The 24,392-nt window shown below is 50.1% G+C and overlaps 1 protein-coding gene across 3 annotated transcripts in view; it reads right to left on the bottom strand.

Moving 5' to 3' along the window:
- Positions 1 to 17,817: 17,817 nt before the first annotated feature.
- GRAP2 (GRB2 related adaptor protein 2) overlaps positions 17,818 to 24,392 on the bottom strand; it is a 62,484-nt gene continuing 55,909 nt past the window's right edge. For 2 of the 3 annotated variants that reach the window (XM_047065004.1, XM_047065005.1), the window contains 3 exons: positions 21,931 to 22,116; positions 20,609 to 20,731; positions 17,818 to 19,984 (listed from right to left, as the gene is read on the bottom strand). In XM_047065004.1, coding sequence (XP_046920960.1) covers positions 19,805 to 19,984; positions 20,609 to 20,731; positions 21,931 to 22,116 — 489 coding nt within the window. In that variant the 3' untranslated portion in view covers positions 17,818 to 19,804. Of the gene's footprint in view, positions 20,066 to 20,608; positions 20,732 to 21,930; positions 22,117 to 24,392 lie in introns of all 3 variants that reach the window. The other variant, XM_047065003.1, reaches the window with a different exon arrangement.

The following is a 24,392-nucleotide window of genomic DNA, read 5'->3' as shown; positions in this document are numbered from 1 at the left end:
ACCTTCACCACGATAAAAAATTCTTAAAAAAAAATCCAAATACTGCAAGGATGTAAGCAGCAGCGATCTAATTTCCCCCCATTTTAATTTGAAGTGATGTGTGTGTGCGTGTGGTGTGTGTGTGTGTGTGTTTGGGCAAGATAGGCTGCCAGAGGCCTGATTACTGTATTAGTGATTTCAAAGTACATGTTTGAGCTCAAGGAAAAAAGCCGTGCGCGCGCGCGCGCGCGCACACACACACACACACACACACACACACACATCACCAGCAGCGGGCTGCTCTGCTGTTTCCCATTGGATTAAATACAATCTTCTTAGTCATTAACATATTATTTTGTTCATGCACTGCTGTACAATTTGATTCTTCACATTCAAAATATTTTCAGATCATAGCAACCAAAGGTTCACATTTCTCCCATTTTATAGCACAGCATCTCAGAACTGGAAGAAGCATTAGAAACTAGTCCAACCCCCTCATTTTACAGCTGAGGAAATTGAGGCCTTGAAGCACGTGGTTTACCAGGCCTCCCAGAAAAGCAGAGGCAGTGCATGGGGACTATTGGGTTGTCTGTGTCTCAGAGATCTTTGCCCTACATCTCAGCCACCTTCGCCCTTTCTGCTTACGAAATGACAGAAGGTTCCTGAGGACCTGATTTTAAACCCCTGGGTATTTGAAGAGGTTGCTTACTATTTCTGGGCCTTCCTTTGATGGTGTGAGAAAATGAGGGTTAGATTTTCAAATATCTGCCACTGTTGTGACAGTTGGTCATTCTGCCACCTGGTGTCAGCCCAAAGATTGGTGGTGTTGGGCCGTGAGCTGCCTATCACCTTGGCACCCTTAGGAATTGCCCAGGCCTCACTCCTGGCAGCATTCTACTCTTAATTAATCTTTAAACGTATTTCACCTTTAGAATGGAGAGCATTTAGTTTGCTTCCTAGTGATTTTGAGGCACTAAGAGATGCCAGACTGTGCTCCAGGGGCATAGGGGAGCTGGGGGGGGGGGTGCGTAGGTGGGAGGAACAGGGATGCCCAGGAGGATAGCACAGGTGTGACGAAAGTACTTTGATCAACTCAAGCCGCAGTGCTTTGGGCACAGACATTTACTCAACGCCCGCCATGTGCCTGGCATGCAGTATGCACTTAGCACACAGTTCTTTAAAACAGAATGAATTAGGGCCAAGAGAAAGGTATGTGCATCGCGAGCTGCAGGGACTATGGGGGAAGGAATCATTAATCTGCCCAATGGGATGTGGATAAGAGAGGCTTCACTCAGCAGGAGGGGATTTTGAATAGAGTCTAAAGGATGAGATTTCAAGGGGACAGAGGGAGTGAAGACACTCCAGGCAGAGGGAGATGGCCAGAGCATCATGCTGACATCACGCATATGTGGCTTCAGGTCAAGATACTTAACCCTCAGAGCCTTAGTGTCCTCCTCTGCAAAATGGGATAACAATGCTGACCTCCTGATACCTCCCAGATAGTTGTTGGGATTAAATGAGATCTAGTACTGACTTAATTAGCTTTTGTGTCTGGTAGAAAAGGGTTTCTTTTATTTATTTATTTTTGAGAGAGACAGAGACAGTGCGAGTGGGGGGAGGGGCAGAGAGAGAGGGAGACACAGAATCCAAAGCAGGCTCCGGGCTCCGAGCTGTCAGCACCGAACCCGACGCGGGGCTCAAACCCACAAACTGCGAGATCATGACCTGAGCCAAAGTCAGACACTTAACTGACTGAGCCACCCAGGCGCCCCTAGAAAGGGGTTTACAACAGTGCTTCTAACTCCTGGGCATAGAAATCACCTGGGGTATCTTGTGAAAATGCAGATTCTGATTCAGTGGGTCTGAGGTGAGGCCTGAGATTGTTCGTTTCTAGCAAGTTCCAGGTTACGCTGGTAGCGCTGGTTCACAGACCACACTTTGCATAGCAAAGGTTTCAGAGTCCAGGGAATAAGAGCATGAACTTTCAGGTCAGGGTGGAATTGGAATGGAATCTCACTTCCTTGGGATAAGCTGTGTGTCCCTGGGAAAGTCACTTCCCTTTTCTGAGCCTTGGTCACATCTTCAGTGAAATATGTGCAATAAAATGTCCTCCCTTACAGGCCTTCATGAGAAGGGAAATAAATGAATGGGTACATATTGCTTAGTGGAGTGTCTAGCCTAGCAGACAAGCCAGGAAAGCGTAGTTAGCGCTAAAGTGTGGGAAGATGGGACTGGAAAGAGAGGGACATTGGAGCCCAACTGTGGGGACCTTGATTTTTTATCTTATTCTGTAGCTAGAGGGGAGGCACTGAAGGTTATTAAGAGATGGATATGGTCATTAAAATATGTGCCAGGCACTGTGCTAAATGTTTGATGGATCCTCCAAATGAATTCATGTGACCCTATTTAAAAAATTATTAGCATCCCCATTTTATTTCTTTATAAAGGTTTATTTATTTATTTTGAGAGAGAGAGAAAGCACGAGTGTGAGTGAGTGAGCAGGGGAGGGGCAGAGACGGAGAGGGAGAGAGAGAATCCCAAGCAGGCTCTGGCTGTCAAAGCAGAGCCTGACTCAGGGCTCGATCCCGTGATCTGTGAGATCATGACCTGAGCAGAAATCAAGAGTCGGACACTGAGCCATGTAGACCCCTCTATTATCTCCATTTTATAGGTAAGAAAACTGAAGCACAGAGAGGTTCAGTAGCTTACTCCAGGTCACCTAGTTAGTGAGTAGGAGAGTCAGGATTCAAACCCAGATCATCTGACTCCAGAGCTTGCCTACCCACCCACCTTGCTATACCACCTCAGTTGAGAATATTAGAAAGGGGCATTAGAAAGAGACAGTGTTCTCCTTGCTTAATCATTTCTTCATTCAACAAATATTTGCTGAATGCCTAGCAAGGTGTTACGGGTTAGAAACCATTCATTCATTTACAAATCCTTACTGAGCCTTACTAAGCACAAGGCTCTGTTCTAGGTATGATGGTGCAGCTCTGAGCAAAACCAGGTCTTTGCTCACGTAGAGCTCCTGTCGAAATGCAATGATTAAGACCTGCTTTGTGTTGGGGCACCCAGGTGGCTCAGTCGGTTAGGCGTCTGACTTCAGCTCAGGTCATGATCTCGTGGTTCGTGAGTTCGAGCCCCACATCGGGCTCTGTGCTGACAGCTCGGAGCCTGGAGCCTGCTTCAGAATCTGTGACTCTCTCTCTCTGTCCCCTCCCTCCCTCGCTCATGCTCTGTCTCTATCTCTCAAAAAATAAATACACGTTAAAAAAAATTAAGACCTGGTTTGTGTTCTCAAGGAGTACAAATGTTACGTGATATAAGTTGGAATTGGACAGAGGTTAGAATCAGAACAGAATATTTTATCAGAGGTTAGAACAGAACAGAATCAGAACAGAATACTAGTTCACACTGGAAAAAATCTTTCCTAGATGTAACTGATATGAAGCACACTGTGGTCTTTTTGTAATATTCCCCTTTAGGGACCAATGACTTATTTATTCAACTAACATTTTTGAGTTGTGAATGTGTCCTAGATAACATGCTCGCCACTGGGGATTAAAAAAGAGGGTTCAGACATGATAGCTAGCTGTCCTGGTGGCTCTGCCTTGTTTAGCTGGGAGTCAGATCCCCACAGCTCTCTTTACGAAGCAGGGGATATTGGCTGCTCTCAGAGACGGCATTTTACCATATAATCATCTAATCTGATCCGCCCTAATCTGGTGAAATAGACTGTGAAAAAGGATTCCAGAGGGGTGTTAATGACGAATAAACTGAGGCCCTGGACGACCTGTTCCAGGTTATCAGCTGGCAAGTGTAAACTCTAGGGCACCTGTTCTCGAAGCCTGACCCCCAGGCCTTCAAACCCTCCATGCATTTTCACTGAGATTTTTAAAAAGCCTGAACCGTGGGGAAATTGATTCCTTTTATGCACAGGTTCTATCTACTTTGTGTCTGGGGATGGTCCATGAGGCGGTGACACCCTAAGAGAAAGCCTCTGGCCCTGTACCAGTCCCTCCTTCTTGGGTCTGGAATTTCCCTGAGCTAGGGGGAGCCTGTCAAACTGGCACTTCCAATATCGGAGGCCACTTTGCCCAAGGTGACTGTGCCTTCCTGAGAAATGCTGCTTCCTCCTCCAGCAGATGCTGCCCCCTCCCATCTTGGCACTCGTTCACCTTCCTCTCTCCCCAGGGCACGCTGCCGGCTGTGTGTGCAGCAAAGATACGACACCTTGTAGTTAATGCTAATTGTAACTGTGTTCATCTCTGTGCGTGTCTAGCCCTCCTGTGTAATTCGAGTCCCAAAATAGCCCACTTCATGATAGATCAGATACCATTCTCCAGGGTTGACTTTTTCTCCTCGGTGGGAATTTGTGTCACGAGTACCTGTTGTAAAACATGGGGGACTCTTCATGGGCGCCTGGGTGGCTCAGTTGGTTAAGCGAACGACCTCGGCTCAGGTCGTGATCTCACAGTCCGTGAGTTCGAGTCCCGCGTCGGGCTCTGTGCTGACAGCTCGGAGCCTGGAACCTACTTTGGATTCTGTGTCTCCCTCTCTCTGCCCCTCCCCCCTCTCAAAAATAAACATTAAAAAAGACCCTTTGGGGACCCTTCGTGCCTGCTGCCGATGCCCAGAGAAGATGAGAGAATAAGAGGAGGTGGCTGGAGCTGGCACCGTGGAGAGGAGGATACAGACCCTAGGACTGAGCTAAATGAACAGTTTTCACCCCTGACCAGTTCTGCTGGCCCACAGGAAGGAACACAGCGAGGCCTCTCCCCGGTCAGTCATGACTTACTGAAAGCTTCATCTTTTCATTCATGAATGGTTTGCTGAGTACTGATTGGGCACTAGGCAAGTTCCTGTCCTCCCAGAACTTCCAGACTTGGGGACTTTGTGTCTGCAACCTTGGAAGCATAGAGGCTCCTCTCCCCAATCACTCTGCAACTGCCCCCACTTTCCCAGACACTCGGGTTCCCTGGTTTATCCGCACCTCCCTGCCACTCCTTCCCAGGCTGCTTCATCCAGTCCTCAAAGGCCGGTGTCCCTGAGGGCTCATCTCTGGCCTTCTTGTCCTTTGGGCCACCCACGCTCAAGGGCGGTCCCACCTCTCCCTGGCTGGAATGATTTTCATGCTTCCATCTCAGCTCTAGAACAGTCTCCATGACTCCATACCAGCTCATCCGGCTGCCCGTTGGTCATCTCTACTTGGACGTCCTCCCAGGCACCTCCACCGCCAGGGAAGTCTCCAAAGGAACCCACACCACTTCTCTTCAGCCCCCTTCCCCCACTGTTTTTTCTGGATCTCTCTCCTCCAGAATGACACCACCATCTGCCTGGTTGCCCAAGTGGGAAACGTGCATGGGTCTTGACTCTTTTCCCTCTCTCACTGCTACCAGGCCAGAAGAGGCTTCTTCTGTTCTCTCTTTAGTCTTCTTCACTCCATCCTCACTGCCACCCAACCCCAGCTCCCCCAACCACCCCACACTTTTGCAAGAGCCTCCTAACTCAATCTTCTCCCCCTCAAATCCCTTCTAAAATGCAAATATAAAGGATAATTCCCCTGCATAAAACTCTTCCGGGGCTCCCCACTACCCATACACTAAAGCCCAAACACCTTGTGGCCATTTATGGCCCACCATTATGGTCCAAACCAATTAGATTCCTTCTGTCTACTCCCCCTTCCTTGACATGTGGTGTCTTGGCTTAGGGAGCTCCCCCTGCTGAGATGCTTTCCTTTCCAGGCCACCAGCTACTTTTCTGAGTCTTCAGTTTGGTCACTCCATCCCTGGTGTCTCCTGGCCCTCCAGGTCTGGGCTAGTGCCCTCACTTCATGCTTAGCCTCAGTTAAACTCAAATTCTGCATGGTAATGGTTTGTCTCCCCCCACAGGTGGGAGGTTCCTTGAGGGCAGGACGGTCTTCTTCATCAAGGAGTTCCCAGGTATTGTACCTTAAATGCTGGACTTTTGCCCTGGTCCCCCCACTCTTCCACCACGATTTTACTTCAAACTGACTGGGAATACCTTCTTAAAACTGGATAGGATCTTCTCATTTCCCCTGGCATACAGTAAGAACATAACAAGAAGAGCCTGGAATGCAAAACGCGATTTCAAATGAATAGGATCCTTCTTTAGCCATTCTGTTTCACAGTGTGACTGTGTGACTGTGTGTGTGTGTGTGTGTGTGTGTGTGTGTGTGAGAGAGAGAGAGAGAGAGAGAGAATCTGATATGTGTGGTAGGTACATGACATAGTGGGCATTTTTTTAAAAGTAAGCTGTATGCCCCAACATGGGGCTCAAACCCATGAACCTGAGGTCAAGAGTCATATGCTTGGGGTGCCTGGGTGGCTCAGTCGGTGAAGCATCCGACTTCGGCTCAGGTCATGATCTTGAGGTTTGTGAGTTCGAGCCCCATGTCGGGCTCTGTGCTGACCACTCAGATCCTGGAGCCTGCTTCGGATTCTGTGTCTCCCTTTCTCTCTGCCCCTTCCCCGATCCCTCTCTCTCTCTCAAAAATAAATAAACATTTGGGGCGCCTGGGTGGCGCAGTCGGTTAAGCGTCCGACTTCAGCCAGGTCACGATCTCGCGGTCCGTGAGTTCGAGCCCCGCGTCAGGCTCTGGGCTGATGGCTCAGAGCCTGGAGCCTGTTTCCGATTCTGTGTCTCCCTCTCTCTCTGCCCCTCCCCCGTTCATGCTCTGTCTCTCTCTGTCCCAAAAATAAATAAAAACGTTGAAAAAAAAACACTTTTAAAAAAAAATAAACATTAAAAAACAAAACAAAACAAATTAATCAACATTAAACGAAAGGAAGAAATTTAGGGGTGACTGGCTGGCTCAGATGGTAAAGCATATGATTCTTCATCTAGAGGTCATGAGTTTGAGCCCCACGTTATGCATGGAGTCTACTTTATTTTAATTAATTTATTTAAAAAAATTTTAATGTTTATTTTTCAGAGAGAGAGAGAGAGAGAGAGAGAGACAAAGCGTGAGTGGGGGAGGGGCAGAGAGAGAGAGACACACACACACACAGAATCCAAAGCAGGCTCTAGGCTCTGAGCTGTCAGCACAGAGCCCTACACAGGCCTCAAATTCACAAACAGTAAGATTATGACCTGAGCCGAAGTTGGATGCTTAACCGACTGAGCCACCCAGATGCCCCGCATGGAGTCTACTTTAAAAAAATCTTAAAAAAACAAATAAAAAAAAATCTTTAAAAAACAGAGTTTCTAGAGTGGCAAATTCAGTTCCTCAGTCACACAGGCCACATCTGAAGTGCTCAATAGCCAATGGGGTCAATGGCTATCATACTGGATAGTACAGATATAGAACATTTCCATCATCACAGAATATTTTTTTTAATGTTTATTTATGTATTTTGGGGGGGGGAGAGAGAGAGCACGAGCTTCGAAGGGGCAGAGAGAGAGAGGGAGTGAAAGAGAAAGAGAGAGAGAGAGAGAGAGAGAGCGATAGGGAGAGATAATCCCAAGCAGGCTCCGTGCTGCCATTGCAGAGCCCAATGTGGGGCTAGAACTCATGAACTGCAAGTTTATGACCTGAGCCGAAACCAACAGACAAACCGATGGAGCCAACCAGGTGTCCGGAAAGTTCTTTTACATGGCATGGCTATAGGAACTCAAATGCAGGGACAGCTACTCCAGGGTTGAGAAGCTAGGAAGGCTTGTGCAGGGAGGTGGACCTTGGGCTGGGCTTTATAGGACTTAAAACACACAGAGGATATGGCGGAGCGTTGGATGCGGCAGCAACTCCCAGGAGAAACAGGGAAATCGTACCCTTCTTATTTGCATAAGGGCACTAAGGGAATGTTGAATGGATGAACGAATACATGAATGAGTAAATGAGTGTAATGATCAAGGCAAATACAGGCGAAACTGACAAATTAATTTGGATTACGGTGTGTGTGTGTGTGTGTAAGTGTATTTGGTCGTGTTTGTGTGTACATGTGTAGGTGTGTGTACATGTGCACATGTATATATGTGTGTGTGTGTGCATGTGTGTGTACATGTGACTACACACATGGGAATATGTACACGTGCATGTTGCAGGGATGGGGGAAGGACAGGGAGAGGCGATGGGCCAGAAATACAGGTTGCCTCATGAACATTTTTGAATCTCTGAATTCCAGGGTGAGTTTGAACTTAGCTCTGTTGGCAGCTGGGAGCCACAGATGGTGTGTGAGCTGGGAAATGGCGGGATGTGCCTGGCAGAGTGCAGGGGACGGGCCAGAGGCAGAGAGAGCCCCTGGTGTGCTCCAACAACACGGGAAAGCCGGCTGCTCCAGTTCTAAGGCTGGGGAGGGGTTCAGAAGGAAGTCACGGGAAGGGATGGGGTTTTCTCTCACTTCTTCCTGGTAGTGGCACAGAGCTCCTGAAGTGGCATGCCCTGCCAGGCGGTGCAGGCAGCGTGGGGCGGCTTGAGCAATCTTCGCCCCCGTAGGGCACGGAGCTGCTGACGAACCGCCTCCCCCTCCCAAGAGCTCGCAGTGCCGGGAACTGGGGTGTGTCTGAAACATTTTTAGACAAATTTTAAAACAGCTCCGGTCCCAACCAAGGGACCTGGGCTGGAATGACTTATGTAGTGCTTGTTCATCCCTGTCTTTGGGGACTAGACCGCAGGGCACAGGTGCTGAGCCCAGCCACCTCTCCAGGGCAAGGCCAGAAGAGCCGTGTCAGGAGACAGTTTGCAGAGGAAGAGTTTACTCTCTGAGGGAGGAATCCAGGAGGGCTTTGTGAAGGAGGTGGCGTTTTCCCTGGCCTTGCAGGCTGGCTAGGACATGGACAGGGGGCAATAGGAAGGGTGGGAGACTCCAGGTGGGGGACCTGCAAGCTGAGTCAGCAAAGGAGGAATCTGCAGGGTTCAGGGCAGAGAGTAACCCAGAGGTCCTGCCTCCCTCTCACCGCCCCGTCTCTGGGAGGCGGCTTGAACCTCAATCCAGAAATGGTGGCGGGGGTGGGGGTGGGGTAGTTTTTAGTAGAGAAGGTGCCTGATCTGCGTGGAGTGATGTGTAAAGAAGCAGAGAGCCTGGAGGCAGGCAGAGCAGCCAGAGGAAGTAACGGCCCCATTCTCCCTTCAAGAATCCCTCCTTTATTTGGCCCAAACCCTCAGCATTTTGTCCCTTGCAGGCCACCGTTACAGGGCAGCCATCCCCTGGAAGGAGGCGGGCAAGGTCTACTCCCAAAGTTGATTTACTACCTCAGCAGGCTACCGGTGTGATAGGTGCAGAGAGACTCGCCCTGAGGAGGGCTGAGTACAGGACAGGCAAGTTTCAGAGGAGAGGAGGCCTTTGCAACAACATGTCGCTGGGGGTGGGGTGGGGCGAAGAAGGCTGTTTCTGCCACAGCGGAAGGTGTAGTGGGGCCGCCCTCTACTTGCTAGGCCCTCACCAAGCAGTTCCTATAACTGTGTTTATGTCTCATGACACTCAGTGCTTTTGTCTCTGGTTCTCTAGCTTAGCTCCGAGAGGTCAAGTAACTGGTCCAGGCTCACACGGTCAGTGGCAGAGTCTGGACAGAGACGCGGGTGTGCCTGAATCAAAGCTCGTGCTTTCTCCACTTTTCCACACTGCCTGCAGGGGAAAGTAGGGGAGAGCTAGAGGGGAGGGGGGACTGGGGTACATGGTTCAAGGATGTACTTTCTCTATGGGACTAGGAAGTTCTAGAGTGCCCCGAATCACAGCTGGCAGCTGAAAGGCCACTCGCCCTGACACCCTACTCGTTCTCATACCCTACATACAAGGTACAGATTCCTCCTTCTGCTCCTGACCAGGAAGCGGGAAACTCAGCTGTTGAGTGGGTGTGGAGAATGTTCCCTGATATGACTCCAGCACCCTGGGCCACACTCAGACATACCCCTGTTCTTCCTGTGTATATGGCAGGGCAAGGATAAGGAGCTGCCAAGACTTAGAACTGGAGGCAGGGTCCGAGGAAGAAGGTGGAAAGCAGACCAGCTGCTGGAGGTGGAATGGGTAGGGTCCAACCTCTCTTTTGGGGTCACAGGGGCCACCTGTGACAATGGACATCAGATGGTGGTGGTGGTCCCAGGGAGCCAGCTGCCTTCGGGGGCCCCAGCATGAGGCCAATGGAGGGTTAAGGGGGTGAAGCACAGACAGGGAACAGAGCGGCAGCCCATGTCCACAGGCAGGATGGCAGCCAGTGCTAAGAGACTCCAGCAGTGGGGATCTGGATTCTGGAAAGGGACTGGCATGAACTAGACGGGGAGGGGAGAACTTGGGTGCCACAGACGTCCCAGCACTTGGGCCTGGCTAGGGATCTTACTACAGGAATGAAAGAAGAGGCTGGGGCCAGGGCTCAGATCAAGGGCAGGATCAAGTAGCCAATCCTAGAGGTTTGTGCAGAGCCCCACAAGTCAAGAGTTGGCCCCAGGGGGCTGGGCCTGTGACATGGCTCCAGGGGACAGAAAAGCCAGCAGAGCCCAGGGATGGGCCCTTAGCAAGCCAGGTACCCTAAGGCGACACACCCATTATGGGACTTCCTTAGGAAGTTTAGGTTCAGTAAAGGACCCAGGGAGTCCCAGGGACTCCTGAGTATCAATTTCAGAAGCTAAATTACTGTCAACAGAAGGGAGGATGTCCATGACTTTTATCTGTCCTCCTAGAGACACAGGCTTGCTAGTTTCTCTCTTTTATCTTAAACACAACTCAGTCCACTCCTTTTCTGCGCCCGTCTTGAGTCATTCTTACCTAAAAGGAGTCTGAGGATCAGTGTCTATTTAGTATATGCCATCTGCACGCATCAGTGGTTTAGAGCAAGAAGAGACCTAGCCCCTCCTTTATTTTACTGACAAGGAAAACGAGGCACAGAGGGGTGAAGAGATTTCCTGAAGGTCCAGTGGCCCAGAGTCCAGGCTAGGGACCCCCCGGCCAATGCTCCCTTTCCCCCGCATCCCCCACCTCATCTGGACTTGCCATGGTAACCAAGCCTCCTCCAGCGTGGGAAGCAGAGGCTGCGTAGCCGTTACCTAGCAACTCCCCATAACCAGGTCAGAGCAGGGGGAGGGAGGAACCATGTGCTGCCCACCCTGGGGAATTCAGTCCCGCTGCAGTGGGATTGCCCACGTCAGAACGTGGCCACAAATGACCCTGGATAGAGGCAAACCCGGAAGCCCCTGAGTGGAGAAGTCTCACGCCAACATCAGTGATATTGCCGGGATTGTGGCACAGACCTGGCTGGCCGGGGCCTCTGTCCCCAGAGCAGACCCAGGGCCTCACCATGTACGGTTCTGGTTTCTGTGAATAGCATGGCAGCTGTCCTCACTAACATGCTGGCTTAATATGCACGTGGGAATCCATTGCGGAGGGCTGATGGAAGCGTGTGTGTGTGTATGTGTGTGTGTGTGTGTGTCCATGTAGGCATTTCAACTTCGAGGGGAAAGCTGAGGAGCTATGCTGCCTCACTTTGCCTTCTTGTTCCTTAATTATCCCAAGAAACGTTTATGGAATGCCCTGGTCGTAAGATTTGTGCATCTTCTTCTAACATTTCCTGTAGATTAGGTCTTGAAGGCCATTGCCCACTGTCACCCTACCCCACCCACTTCCTCCTTTAGGGCAGGGCTCTGCCTGGGTTCTCAGGTTCTGCCCCCTACAGGGTCCCTTCCATTGGTCTAAGGCAGTCACGGTGGTCTCATTCTCTTGGAAATGGCTGGTTTAGGAATGGCATGTGATCTAGTCATGCCAATGGGATACAAGCATATGACTTCTGGGAAAGGTTTTCCTCACAAATTTAAACTGACATTGTCAGTCCGCACAGGATGTCTGGTACTGCAACAGCCACTAGGAAGAGACACCCTTGATGTTCAAAGGATGGCATCGTTGAACCATTGAACTCAGCAAGCCAGGAACTGCCCTACCTCCGGCCTTGTATGCGATATAAACTCCTCGTTGCCTGAGATACTTCAAGTCAGGGTTTCATCCTCCTGATGGATACTCTTGCTTTCGTGGCCTCAGGCTCAGTCTGAGTGGGGCGCTCAATAGATGCCTGGACAAGGCTTGATATTAAAAGTAAAAGACCCAAAGGAGACAAATGTCCCTTTCGCTGAGTAAGTCAAAGATATGACCCCTTGGTTCTTTGTCTCCTAGGTTGGAACTAAAACGGAACCTGCAACTACAGGACCAGCTTCTTGAAGGTTGAACAGACTTCTTCCTGAAGGACCTGAAGGCTTCTCTTACACTGCCAGTGCCTAGCACACTTCATTCATTCATTCATTCATTCATGCAGTGGTGCTGAGTCTGGTTCCTCTCTGCTCATGAGAGCCAACTGTGCACATCTAATCCCTGCTCCGGATTCACTGATGTCTTGTTGGTAGTTTGAAATCAGCCACGGTGGGGGGTTCTTTTTTAATTTTTTAATAGACTTACTTTGTTTTAGAGTACTTTTAGGTTCACGGCAAAATTGAGCAGAAGACGGAGTTTCCTTACACTTGCCACACGTGCGTAGCCTCCCCCGTTATCAATCACCCCCACCTGAGTGGTACACTGGTTACAGCTGGTGAACCTACATCAACACATCATTATCACCCAAAGCCCATGGTTTACCTCCGGGTTCACTCTTGGTGGTGTGCATTCTATGGGTTTTGACAAATGTGTAATGACATATGGCCACCATTATAGTATCACAGGGAATAGTTTCACTGCTCTAAAAATCTTCTGTGTTCCACCTCTTCTTTTCTTCCTCCCACCCCACCCTTGGCAACTGCTGATCTTTTTACCGCCTTAAGAGTTTTGCTGTTTCTAGAATGTCATATAGTTGGAATCACACAGTACGTAGCCTTTGCAGATTGGCTTCTCTCACTTAGTGCTAGGCATTTAAGGTTTCTACATATCTTTTCATGGCTGGATAGCTCATTTCTTCTTAGCACTCTATACCGTACCATTGTCTGGATCTACCACAGCTTAGTTATCCACTCACTTACTGGAGGACACCTTGGTTGCTTCCAAGAGTTGGCAATTATGAATGAGACAGTCATAAACATTCATGTCCAGGTTTTTGTGTGGACATGTGTTTTCAGCTCCTTTGGGTAAATACCAAGGAGCATGATTGCTGGATCATATGTTAAGACTATGTTTAGTTTTGTAAGAAACTGCCAAACTGTCTTCCAAAGGGGCTGTACCAGTTTGCGTTCCCACCAGCAGTGAATCAGAATTCCTGTTACTCCACATCCTTACCAACATTTAGCGTTGTCAGTGTTTTGGACCTTGGATTTACAAAAAAAAAATGCTTATTTATTTATTTTGATAGAGAGAGAGCATAAGCAGGGGAGGGGCAGAGAGAGAGAGAGAGGGAGAGAATCCCAAGCAGGCTCCATGCTGTCAGCACAGAGCCCAACGCAGGGCTCAATCTTACTACCATGAGATCATGACCTAAGTCAGTATCAAGAGTTGAACGCTTAACCAACTGAGCACCCAGGTGCCCCTGGACCTTAGATTTTCTAAGAGCTGTGTCATTGTATCTCATCATTTTAATTTGCATTTCCTTAGTGACATATAGTGTTGAACATCTTTTCATGTGCTTATTTGTGATCTAATATCTTCTTCAGTGAGGTGTCTGTTCAGCCCTTTTGCCCATTTTTCATCTGGGTTGTTCATTTTCTTATTGTTGGGTTTTAAGAATTCTTTGTTTATTTTGGATAACAGTTATTTTCTTTTCTTTTCTTTTCTTTTCTTTTTTAAGTAGGCTCCACACCCAGTGTGGAGCCCACTGTGGGGCCCAAACTCACAACCCTGAGATCAAGACCTGAGCTGAGATCAAGAGTTGGAAGCTCAACCAACTGAGCCACCCCGGTGCCCCTGGATAACAGTTATTTATCAGATAGGTTTTTTTGTAAATATCTTTTCTCATTCTGTGGCTTGTCTTCTCATACTCTTGACACATGGTAGGAATATTCACAACACAGAACCGGCAAATGTGACAAATCAGGGCTTTCCTTCAGAGAGCAGTTGTTAAACATTTATCAGTATACCAATGCATGTCTGCATCAACCATTTATTGGGTGAACTGTCTGTGCACTCAAAAATGTTCAGGGGCTCCTGCGTGGCTCAGTTGGTTAAGTGTCCAACTTTGGCTCAGCTCATGATCTCGCGGTTTATGAGTTCAAGCACCACATCAGAGCCCGGAGCCTGCTTTGGATTCTGTCTTCAGATTCTCTGCTGCCTTTTCCCTCCCTGCTCATGATCTGTCTCTCTCTCTCTTTCTCAGAAATAAATAAAAACTTTTAAAAAATTTAAAAAAAATGTTCAGTCCAGTGGGGGAGGCAGGCTCAATGAATCACTGACCATATTACAGAGTTCTGAATATCGGGATAGAAGCACAACAAGGATGCTTATAGGAAAATGAAGGAGGAACATCTTCAGCAGCCATGAAGTTGGGATGGCACCCCAGTGGGCCACTTGAGCCCTGAGCTAAGTATTTCAAAGTGAGTAGAAGTTGCACGGATCCATACTGCCCAATAAGGTAGCCACTTGCCATGTCTCACTATTTAACTCACTCACACCAGCCACATTGCAAATGCTCAAGGGCCACAAGTGTCTGGAGGCTGCCACGTTGGACAGAGCAGATAGAGAACTTTTCCATCATCATCACAGAAAGTGCTATTGGACAGCACTGATCTAGACAAAAAGGTGGGGGAGAGGCATTCCAGGCAGAGGGAACCGAATGGGAAAACCCTGAGTTCTGAGACAACGTGACTCATTCTGAGGGGAGATGGGCATTGTGGCTAAACAAACAGGCAGCAGTCAGATCACAAAATGTCATTAGTGCCAAGCCAAGGAGTTTAAACTCTAGCCTGAAAGCTAATGGGAGCCTCTGGAGGCTTTTGAACAGAAGCCTGATGTCATCAAGTTTGCATGTTAATACGATCTCAATGGTAGTCAGTGGGCTGGATTAGAGGGGGCCAACCCAGAGGTGGAGAGACCGGTTCTGAAACTATTACAGTTGCCTGGAAGAGAAGCAAGAGAGGATTGAAATGAGGCAGTGACTGTGGCACAGATGTGGACAGAGGGCAGTGTAAAGAGATGTGGAGGACCCACTGGGTGATTGTGTCTGTCCCCTACGAGATGCTTCATAAATAGTTGGTTTAATGAGTGAATTAGAGCTGAGCCCAGATTGTACAACAGGGTACATGTCCCCTGGCATCCTAGGTGATATCTATTGCACAAACAAACAGGTACAAATGCGTTTCTTTTCAGCTGAAGGAGGAAGGGGCAATAGGGAGAGAGGCAAACAAGAGAGATGGTGGGGAAGGTGGCTTCCTTTGTCCTGTGTGATGGAGAGAGGGCTCTGGTGAGAAGGGAATGAGCTGTGAGGGTCCCTTGACCTAGGAAGTGCCTCTCTGGGGATCAGGGACAAGGGCTACTCAGAAGTAGGTACAGGCCATTCTCCACGCTTCCTCTTCCATGACTGCCTTGCCATGTGGACTGCAGGGCAGATTTAGTTTCCTGAAGGACTGGGCCGTTTCATCAGCAGACAGGTGCACAGTAGGTTGGCAGCATCAGGAAAGACACTTTCTGCAGAAGATGTTCAGGGACAATGGAACATGGCCAGAGTAGGAGACATTAGCTGACCGATGCTTAAACACATGAGAGATACCAGCCTCCCTCCCTTGGACTCTAGGAAGTAACTGGAGATCTTGAGGGCCGTTGGCTAAAAGCTACTGTAACTTGGGCATCAATGTGAATATCACTTTGTTTGCACCTACAGGTCCATAAGGCCCAGGACCTTTGGGTTATAGAATGAATGCTAGGTGACATGAGGCAGGTTTCACTTGCTCATTCATGAAACAAATACTTGTTGAGCCTTCTGTGTGCCAAGCACAGTGCTACATGCTGTACCTACAGTGGTTTACAAAACAGAGATGATCCCTGCCCCCAGGGAGCTTACAGTCCAATAGTCCAACAGACTGGTATATGTGCTAATCAGGGAAAGCACCAGCAACCTCAAGATAATCCAATAGGAAGGGTTCTTTTAGATTAAGGCCAAGAAAGGACAATTTGAGAAAGTGACATTTAAGCTGAAGAGGGAACAAGAGGTATGAAGGCTTTGGGGACCGATCTTTGGGCATCTGGAGGCCGAGAGAAGGCCAGTGGGTGGAGGCATGGCAGCCAGGAGGGGAGGGGTGCAGAGGAGGCTGGAGAGGGAGGCAACGCGAGACCTCACGGGGCCACATCAGGACTTGGATTCAAATTTAAGCACAGTGGCAGGGGAGTGACGTGATCAGACTTGTGTTTTACAAAGATCACTCTGACATCTGTGTGAATGGACTGGGGATGAGAGAGTATGCAGGGAGAAACGTGTCAAGGCTTATTCAGTTGCCTAAGGGAGAGGTGATGGTGGCACAGCTGTGGTGTTGGGAGAGACGTGGAGGACCCTGAGTAGGATCGAGACAATATGTTTTTCTTGTGAACTTGTTTTGGTCTACACAGGCTGAAGAGTTAACTTTAGACAAGGCAAACAGCAAGTATTTGCTCATGCCAATCAGTGCCCACTGTGACCTGTTTCGCTTTGGGTGAATGAGATCTGACAGTGCCCCCGTCACATGGGCCATCCCCCTGCCTCCGAGCAGGACCACACCTGATGCGAGTCCATTTTATGTTCAAAGAATCCTGAGAAAGACGTTTCACAACTTCTGTAACCTCTGCTTCTCTTTAAAATAATCACTACGGGGCAACCCCTGTTTGTATTTCATCTGGATGCCTCTCACCCTAAAGTTGCTTGATTTTTGGTAGAGATGAAGATGCTGACAAAAGTCACCCGGCCATCAAATAGGAATGACGTCATAATGACAGTTCTGAGTCCTGTCTCTGCTCAGAGTGACTTATTTGTGAGCAACACAGAGAAGTGCCCGAATATCCCGAGAAAAGGGATCTAATTAGATTGTTGTAGCTTTTTAGCTGCGAAGTTCTTTGCTCTTGCTACTTAAAGTGTGGTCCGTGGACGGAGTAACATCACCTCAGAGCTTGGTAGAAACGCAGGGTTGAATCAGAACCTACATTTTACCACATTCCCTGGGCAACTCACCGGCACATTAATTTTGAGAAGCGCTGCCTCAGATCAGATGCCTAAGGCCATCTGAAAGCGGGTGGGCAGTGGCAGGTACCAGACATCTGACATGCAGCGAGCCTCAGCAGGGCGTTAGGAAAACCGAACTGGTTCAGCCAGAACTAGGCTTTCTCTGGAAGTTCCCTGCCCCCAGGTCATGCAGAGCATTTCAGCTGAAGTCACAGATAAGGTGTTGTTTCCCTGATTGTGTTGTGGCTGGAAGGAGGGCCGAGTGGACTCAGGTAGAGAGCAGCTCCTCATGCGTTCCTCCAGGCAGCACCAGAGGCCCAGGGACATTGCTTCCCAACCCCCCCAACATGGATAGTTTGGTCCTTGTCCTCTTAGCCTGGTCCCTAAGGGCCTTAGCTCCCTGTGGGTGGTTAGGATGATTCTTGCTTCCTTCTGCATTGAGCCACGTGATGTGCAGGGGCAAGGCTGTTTTAGCACCTCAATTAAAGACTCGGGCGCGGGGTGGGGGGGGGGAGCAGAACATCCAGTTCCAGGGGTTCTGGAAGCCCTGCCCGCACTGTGCGGTCAACCTCTGCAGGCCAGTGACCCCTGCCCCTGGAGGGGAGTGTGACACAGACACGGGACACAGCCTGGCCAAACAAGGGCCCTGGGCGTATCACTGCTTTCTCGAGACGTGTTTCAAGGCACAAAATCCAGGCCAGAACCAAATCAGCTCCCTCTCTCTTCACTGGGGCTGGTCCTCCCACATAATCAGACAAATGGATGAGGTTTGTGGGCTGTTTAAAGCATATGGTTTGTAAATACTGTAAAATCAAACATCACTTTTGGCTTTTATTTACTGTAACATGTTCACATTACCTAGCACCAAAATAGCTTTTAGGTCTTCTCTGCCTTGCTTTTCTTTCTCCCTGTTCGTTCCTCTTCGTTCCTGTGGTGTCTTGGTCCCTGCCTTCCGTGGCGTTCACGGCTCTGCTGTAACTCCTCCTTCCCCACCTGCTGGATCCCTCCTTCCCCTGGTTGTCAGCCGCCGGCCGGCCTGCTGACTCTACTCCAACGTCTTCCTCGCCTGTCCCACTTACCATCTTGCTCCCTTTCCCTCCCTTTGTGTCTCACGCTGCTCCTTGATCTTTTGAAACATCTCTGCTTCCTTTTCCTTTCTGTTCTTTGATTTCTAAAGGCTGCGAGCCAGATGTTCCTTACCGTCACCTGACTCCCCCTGCCTCTCTCGGGCTATTTTCTCTTCCCTCCCAAGACTCGCCGTGGAGTGCCTTCTTTTCCCCTTTTTCTCTAAAGACAACAGAGGGATCACAGAATCGTAGCCTTCAGAGTCAAAGGGACGCAGCCTATGTTACCCCGACAGTTGCTTCTGAGCCAGACGCTCTTTCTTCTTCTCCTTTCACCCTCGATAACGGCTGCCCCCATCACTCCTTAGAGCAAGAAGGGCTGGGGAAGAAGACAAAGGAGCAGGCACACCTCCCCCCCCATCATTCTCCCTCACCAACACGTGCACCCAGCCTGTCACTTAGGCCTCATCACACACACACACCCTCTTCTCAGGTCTCTCGGCACAGACGTGTTTGCTCCCAGGCTCCACCAAAACGCTGTTTCCTTCTCCAGGGTCCCTTCTCCCCAGCCAGGCCAGCCTGTGCTCCACACCCCCAGCTGAGCCCAAGGAAACATAATTCTATTTTGAGGTGGCAGGAGGGACAGGGGCAATGGGGTCCCTCTCCCCAGGTGCAGCTCTTGGGTCGAGGCTGGAGAGAGGATGCCAGCAATGACTCTACGGCCAGATCCAACAGGAAGCTCCCGTCAAAGCCGGCTCCCTCCCAGGGTCAAGTTCAGTCAATCAACCGATCAACAATTGCTAGTCAATGCTCTTGTGGAGTGGGCTTCCCTCTCTGCCACTGGGCAAAGCATCCTCAGGACAACGGAAAACCAACAGAGACCCAAAGAGACACCCTGGGAGTCGTAAAACAATGGCTTTAAAGTCCCGCATTCTCAGCCAGGGCTTCTCCGAGCACTTTACAGAATGTAGACGCTGCTCTCTTGGTATCCGGGGAAACAGAGGTGACACCCAAGCAAGCCACTGGGGATTTGTGAAAAACCCGCCATTTGCCAGTGCTGGGCTCCTCACGGTCTCTGTTTCTCAGGGCTGAGGAGCACTCCGGCGAGGGAGGCGAAGGTCTCCGCTGAGCACGGGGCAGGAGGCCAGCCTCGCCCAGGCCTCCAGGCACCCGCTGCTCCAGTCCCGTGTGGCTGCTCCTCTGGTCTCTGCCCAGCAGTGCCCACCCTGGTCGCACAGGAGGGACGTTGCCCTGCAAAACCTCAAGGGGAGCGGGGCTCGGAGGGAAAGCCGAAACGTGGCCCCACCGAGTCCGGCTCCACCCTGTTGTTCTGCGTCCAACGCCGGGATGTGGATCTCTGCTCGGCTAGTCTCAGTGAAAGTCCCAAGACCAGGAGGAAGCGGTGCCATCTTAAGGACAGGAAGAACTTCGGTTTCATGTCTCTGCCCCACCCCCACCCCAACACTCCCCCTGCCTTCCACACACCCGCTGAGGGGAGAGCAGAAAAACAAGTACGAATAGAATTCTCCACCTGACTTCCTTTCATATCAACTAATGAACCGACCGCATCGCCAATAAATTACTATTATCGAATGCACGTACACATAGGCGCGTGTGTGTGCACACGCATATACACGGATGTACACGTAGTTCCTGCTGTTCTCCCCTGCCCCCTCTCTTGCAGGCAGCTTCAGACGAAAGCCTCGGGCCCCACCGGAAGGGGCTCATCGCATCATGGGGGCCACGTAGTTGGCGGGGAAGAGGCCGAGCTTGTTGTGCAGGCGGCCGGTCCACCAGGACGGGTTGGAGCTGTCCAGCACCTCCACCACCTCTCCGCAGCGGAAGCCCAGCTCGTCGTCCTCAAGGGCCTCGAAGTCGTACAGCGCCCGGGCCCACCGCACTCGCTGTCGGGGAAACACAGAGGGGTCCTGCCGAGCCAGGGCGGCTGGGCTGGCCTTGGGAGCCACGGTCACACGGAGGAGGCTCTGCGGCCAGACAGAGTCCTCCGTGAGCAGTCTGCCCTGGAGGCTGGCTTGTGGCTCTCCAGAGACGCCCCAAGCCCCGCCGGAGCTGCAAGCACACCTCGCTGCCCGATATCAGAACTCCGAGACTCAGGACTTTCACCCGCGGAGATGTTATTCTCCGAGGCCCCAAGAGAATCCTGGACAACTACTCTCCCGACATCGATACGTGGTCTTTTTATTGTCTTCAGGGGACAGAGAGGATGGCAGCGAGCCCAAGCTGACAGCCCACGGTGCTAGCGCGACCGAGGCAGATGGATCGCAATGAAAAAGGCGACAGATCTCCCTCCGCTAGAGCCGGAGCCAGGACAGGGCAAGGCCCTGCGGCCAGACAACGACAGACCGGGATCGGCTCTGCCCCGGGGACACCTCTCCGCCCTCACTTGCTGGGTTCCCACCACCTCCGTTCTGAGCTCCCAGCAGCGTGTCTCTCCTGGAGGACCGACCATTTCCCTAAGTGCCCCTCTTGCCGCCTTCACTGAGCCCAGAGAGGGAAGGTTCACGTACCCCGGCCACTTGGAGCTGAACTGGGTCTGTGTGTCTCCGGTGCATGAGGGCGGCGTTCATTTCGCTGGCCATGCCCACGCCACAGTGCCCGTCGTTTATGTCAAGGCTGGTTCCCCGGCGTTCCTAGAAACACATGTAACGGAGGACCCTGTCACCGCACCACATCCCTCTCAGCCCACACCCCCCCGCCCCAAACCCTGCGCCTTGCTCAGATGCAAGTGACACAGCCAGTGTTCCAAGAATACTTGCTGCTGATGACAATAAGCCCCAACTGGTGGGGTGAGGTGGAAGGATAGCAAAGGGACCTTCGGCTGTGAAGACCATGCCAGATTTCATTCATTCAATCAAAGAATATTTATCAGGCACCTGCCCCGTGTGTAGTACTGTCCTAATCACCGGGGATTTGTAGCTGGAAAGAAAAGGTCCTTGTCTTCATGGAGGGTCAGTTTAGAGGGGAAACCATACACATTTAAGTGTAAAGAGAATGTCTGAGCCTGCCAGGGTAATCAAGGAAGGCTTCCTAGAGGAGGTGATCCTTGGCCTCCAGCTAAGAGGAGGAGAAGGATCAGCCAGGAGAGGGCATTTTAGGCCAAGGAAACATCATATAAAAAGCCCCCAAGGTATGAGAGAAAACACAATCGATCATTCCGGTAACTAAAGATAGTGCAGTGTTGCTGGAATGTGTGTTTGCTCCAGGAGTGGGGAGGGTGGGGGGTGGGGAGGTTTGGGGAGAGTCTGCAGGAGAGAGGCTGGGGAAACAGCTCACAAAGGGCTTAGTATGCCCTACTGAGGAATTTAGGAACGATGTTATCTGGCTGTATTGTCCGTCTCGGTAAGCGGCCCCAAATCCCATCTGGAACAAGGCAGGGGATAAATAAATAAATAAGCAAGGCTCTATTGTGGGTGTTAAACTGCTTTTCTTGTGGATCTCCACAGCCAGATGGGTTAAGGGGCTGACAGGAAAATGGAGCAACGGTTCGCTGAATCCTCAGGGTAAGAATGTGCGTGCGTGCGTGTGTGTATGTGTGTTCAGGCGGGGAGCCAACGAATTCACAGAGACTTCTTTGCCAAGAGCAGTTCCTACATCACGTTATCATATTTCTGCCATTTGGGAGGTCCCGGGTCTTTATGAACTTTGTCAGCCCTCCCGGGCTCAGATGAGGCCGGGCCTCAGATGGCCCTCCCCTGCCTACAGTCCCAGGACCACGACAGACCCCCAAGCACGGACGGTTGTACGTGACACTGTAGGGAATTTTCCCACACTAAGTGGCTGAGCCTCCCCTTCCCTACCTCGCTGTGCCCACGTCATTGTTTGGAGGTACCTGATGAAAGTGGGGGTGCTGTAGATAGCGCTGCTGCTGTGGCGGTGCCGGGGGGTACTGCGAGGGAGGGGGCGCTGGGTGATCCGACAGCTTCCGGTTCATCGACGGCCGGATTTCTTCTCCCCCGGGCCCGCTGAGGTGTGGGCCTCCCTGGGGCCTCCGGTCCAGGCTGTTGCCCCGGTGACCCTGGGAGAGCACGAAGGTGATGTGGTTCCATCCTCCTCCCGAATCTCCTGGCCCCACCCCACCCTTCTGGCAGCTGTTTCCAGACTTTGCTGGAGAGACAGCTCCAAGAAACAGCTGGCGGGGGGCGGGCAGCCTAAACACAACCGGTGACAGTTCGGGCCCTCGCAGTTTCAGAAGTGGCCTCTACGTTCTCAGATTCTCCCAGGTTGGGGATTTCGGGCCTTTGGTTCACTTTCCACGTGCTACCCAGTCAGTCCCTTCCTAGCGGGCTTGTTTTTCTCTGTGTAATCAGGCTAAATATTCTGTTTCACTGACACAATGCCACCCCTCCTTATCTCGTGTTGCCACACCACGGGACAGCCTGCCCTCCCGATAAGCTCTGCTATTGACTTTGCGTGATTTTTAACTGTCATTTATAGCCTGGTGATAGAGACCCACACAGCAAGCCTCTCGCAGCACCATGGAAACCAGGCCTGCCGCTGGGCATGCTGGGAAGGAGCAAGGCTTTTTGCTTAATGCGGCCATAACCTTGTGACTCAGAGGTCCTTTCTTGTTATTTTTATTTAACAATTACACAGGGCCCTGGGCTTCACATATGCCAGGCGCTATTCTAAGTGCTTTATTTGTTTATTTATTTATTTTGTTAATTAAGAAAAAAGTTTATTTGTTTGGAGAGAGAGAGAGTGTGTGCCCTTGAGCAGAGGGAGGGGCAGAGAGGGAGGAGAGAAAGAATCCCAAGCAGGCCCATGACGCTGGGATCGTGACCTGAGCTGAAATGAAGAGTTGGATGCTCAACGGACTGAGCCACCCAGGCGCCCCTCTAAGTGCTTTACGAATATGAACTCGTTTAATCTAGTTTAATGCACTTTTATGCTAACTCTTTTAACTCTGCATGCACATCCTAGTAAATTAATACTTCTGTCTGTTTCTTGATTAAAATAACTCACAAGGTCTTTAGTTAACCTTTGTTTTCTTTCTGAACTTTTATGGGCACTTGCTGGGAACACCCTTTTTTCCTAGAACTGTCACTTCTCAAGCTTACAATTAACCAATTACCTGAAATGGTTTTCTCTACTTCCCCAGGGCATGTGTTGCTTTGAAAGTCTCAATGCCTTTTCAGATAACTTGTTTTCTGGGATTTCAACTATTCCAGAGAAGGCTTCTTCGTATAATACCCCCCTCTTTCTTATAACCATGTCATTTCCTTTGAAAGATATTTTATAATGTGTGTGTGTGCGCGCGGGGGGAGGGAGGGGCGGTGAATTTACCTACAGGAGGCAACTTAACTTTTCCTTGGTGTTTACTATTGTCCAGACCCTATGGCAAGTGCTATCACTATACTCTCTTATTTAATCCTTACAACAGTCCAGGGGGGGAGGTATTCTTTTCTCTCCACTCTACAGATGAGAAATCTGACCCTCAGAAAGGTTTTTTAACTTGGCTAGGCAACAAGGACAGTTAGTGATGAAGTCAGGATTTAAAGCTAGGTTTGTCTGATGCATTTTCTATTAAAATGATACTCTAGAGGCACCTGAGTGGCTCAGTTGGTTAAGCGTCTGACCCTTGACCTCAGCTCAAGTCATGATCACACAGTTTGTGATCATACGGTGACAGCACTGAGCCTGCTTGGGATTCTCTCTCTCCCTCTCTCTCTCTGCCCCTTCCCTGCTCTCTCTCTTTCTCTCTCAAAATAAATAAACTTAAGAAAATCATTTATTAAAATATTTATATTTCATAATGTTCTAAGAGCAAGAATTCCAGGTCAATTTTTTTCCTCCAACACCCCCACCCCCCTTCCTGTGACAAAGCTCTCCCCACTGCCTTAGTCCTAGACTCCAGGCTGCTCTCCAACATCCCTGTGTGTGGCCCCCTGGCCTTCATCTCTGGGCAACTCCTAAGCTAGGCTGAAAGCTATGATGTAGTAGTATTTATAATAACAAAATAAAGTATCTACAGGTAAGAGCTGATGTTTGCTGAGTGTTGTTTGTAGCATTGTTAGGAATGACGTAAGGGGAGGGGATACATTATCTTCTCCAACCTTCACAACCATCCTGTGGGCTAGGTATCACCACCTTCTGGTTTTACGGATCAGTAAACTCAGGATTGGACAACTTTCCTAAGTCACATGGCTAGGAAGTGTTAAGACAGGGTTTAACTGAGATCTGACCTCCAGATCTGAGATTCTGTCTTCCATGCCCATCAAATGCATTGCCTTGACGGGTCACATAGGACTCATGTTGCCTAAAATCTCCAGACTTGGGCTGATCGGGGCCTGA

This window comes from Lynx rufus, unplaced genomic scaffold (assembly GCF_022079265.1).
Source record: "Lynx rufus isolate CCGP_SWC_20201006 ecotype Redwood Valley unplaced genomic scaffold, mLynRuf1.p SCAF_7, whole genome shotgun sequence".
NCBI classification, from domain to species: Eukaryota; Metazoa; Chordata; class Mammalia; order Carnivora; family Felidae; genus Lynx; species Lynx rufus.
This window is presented reverse-complemented; position numbering and strand designations above follow the sequence as displayed.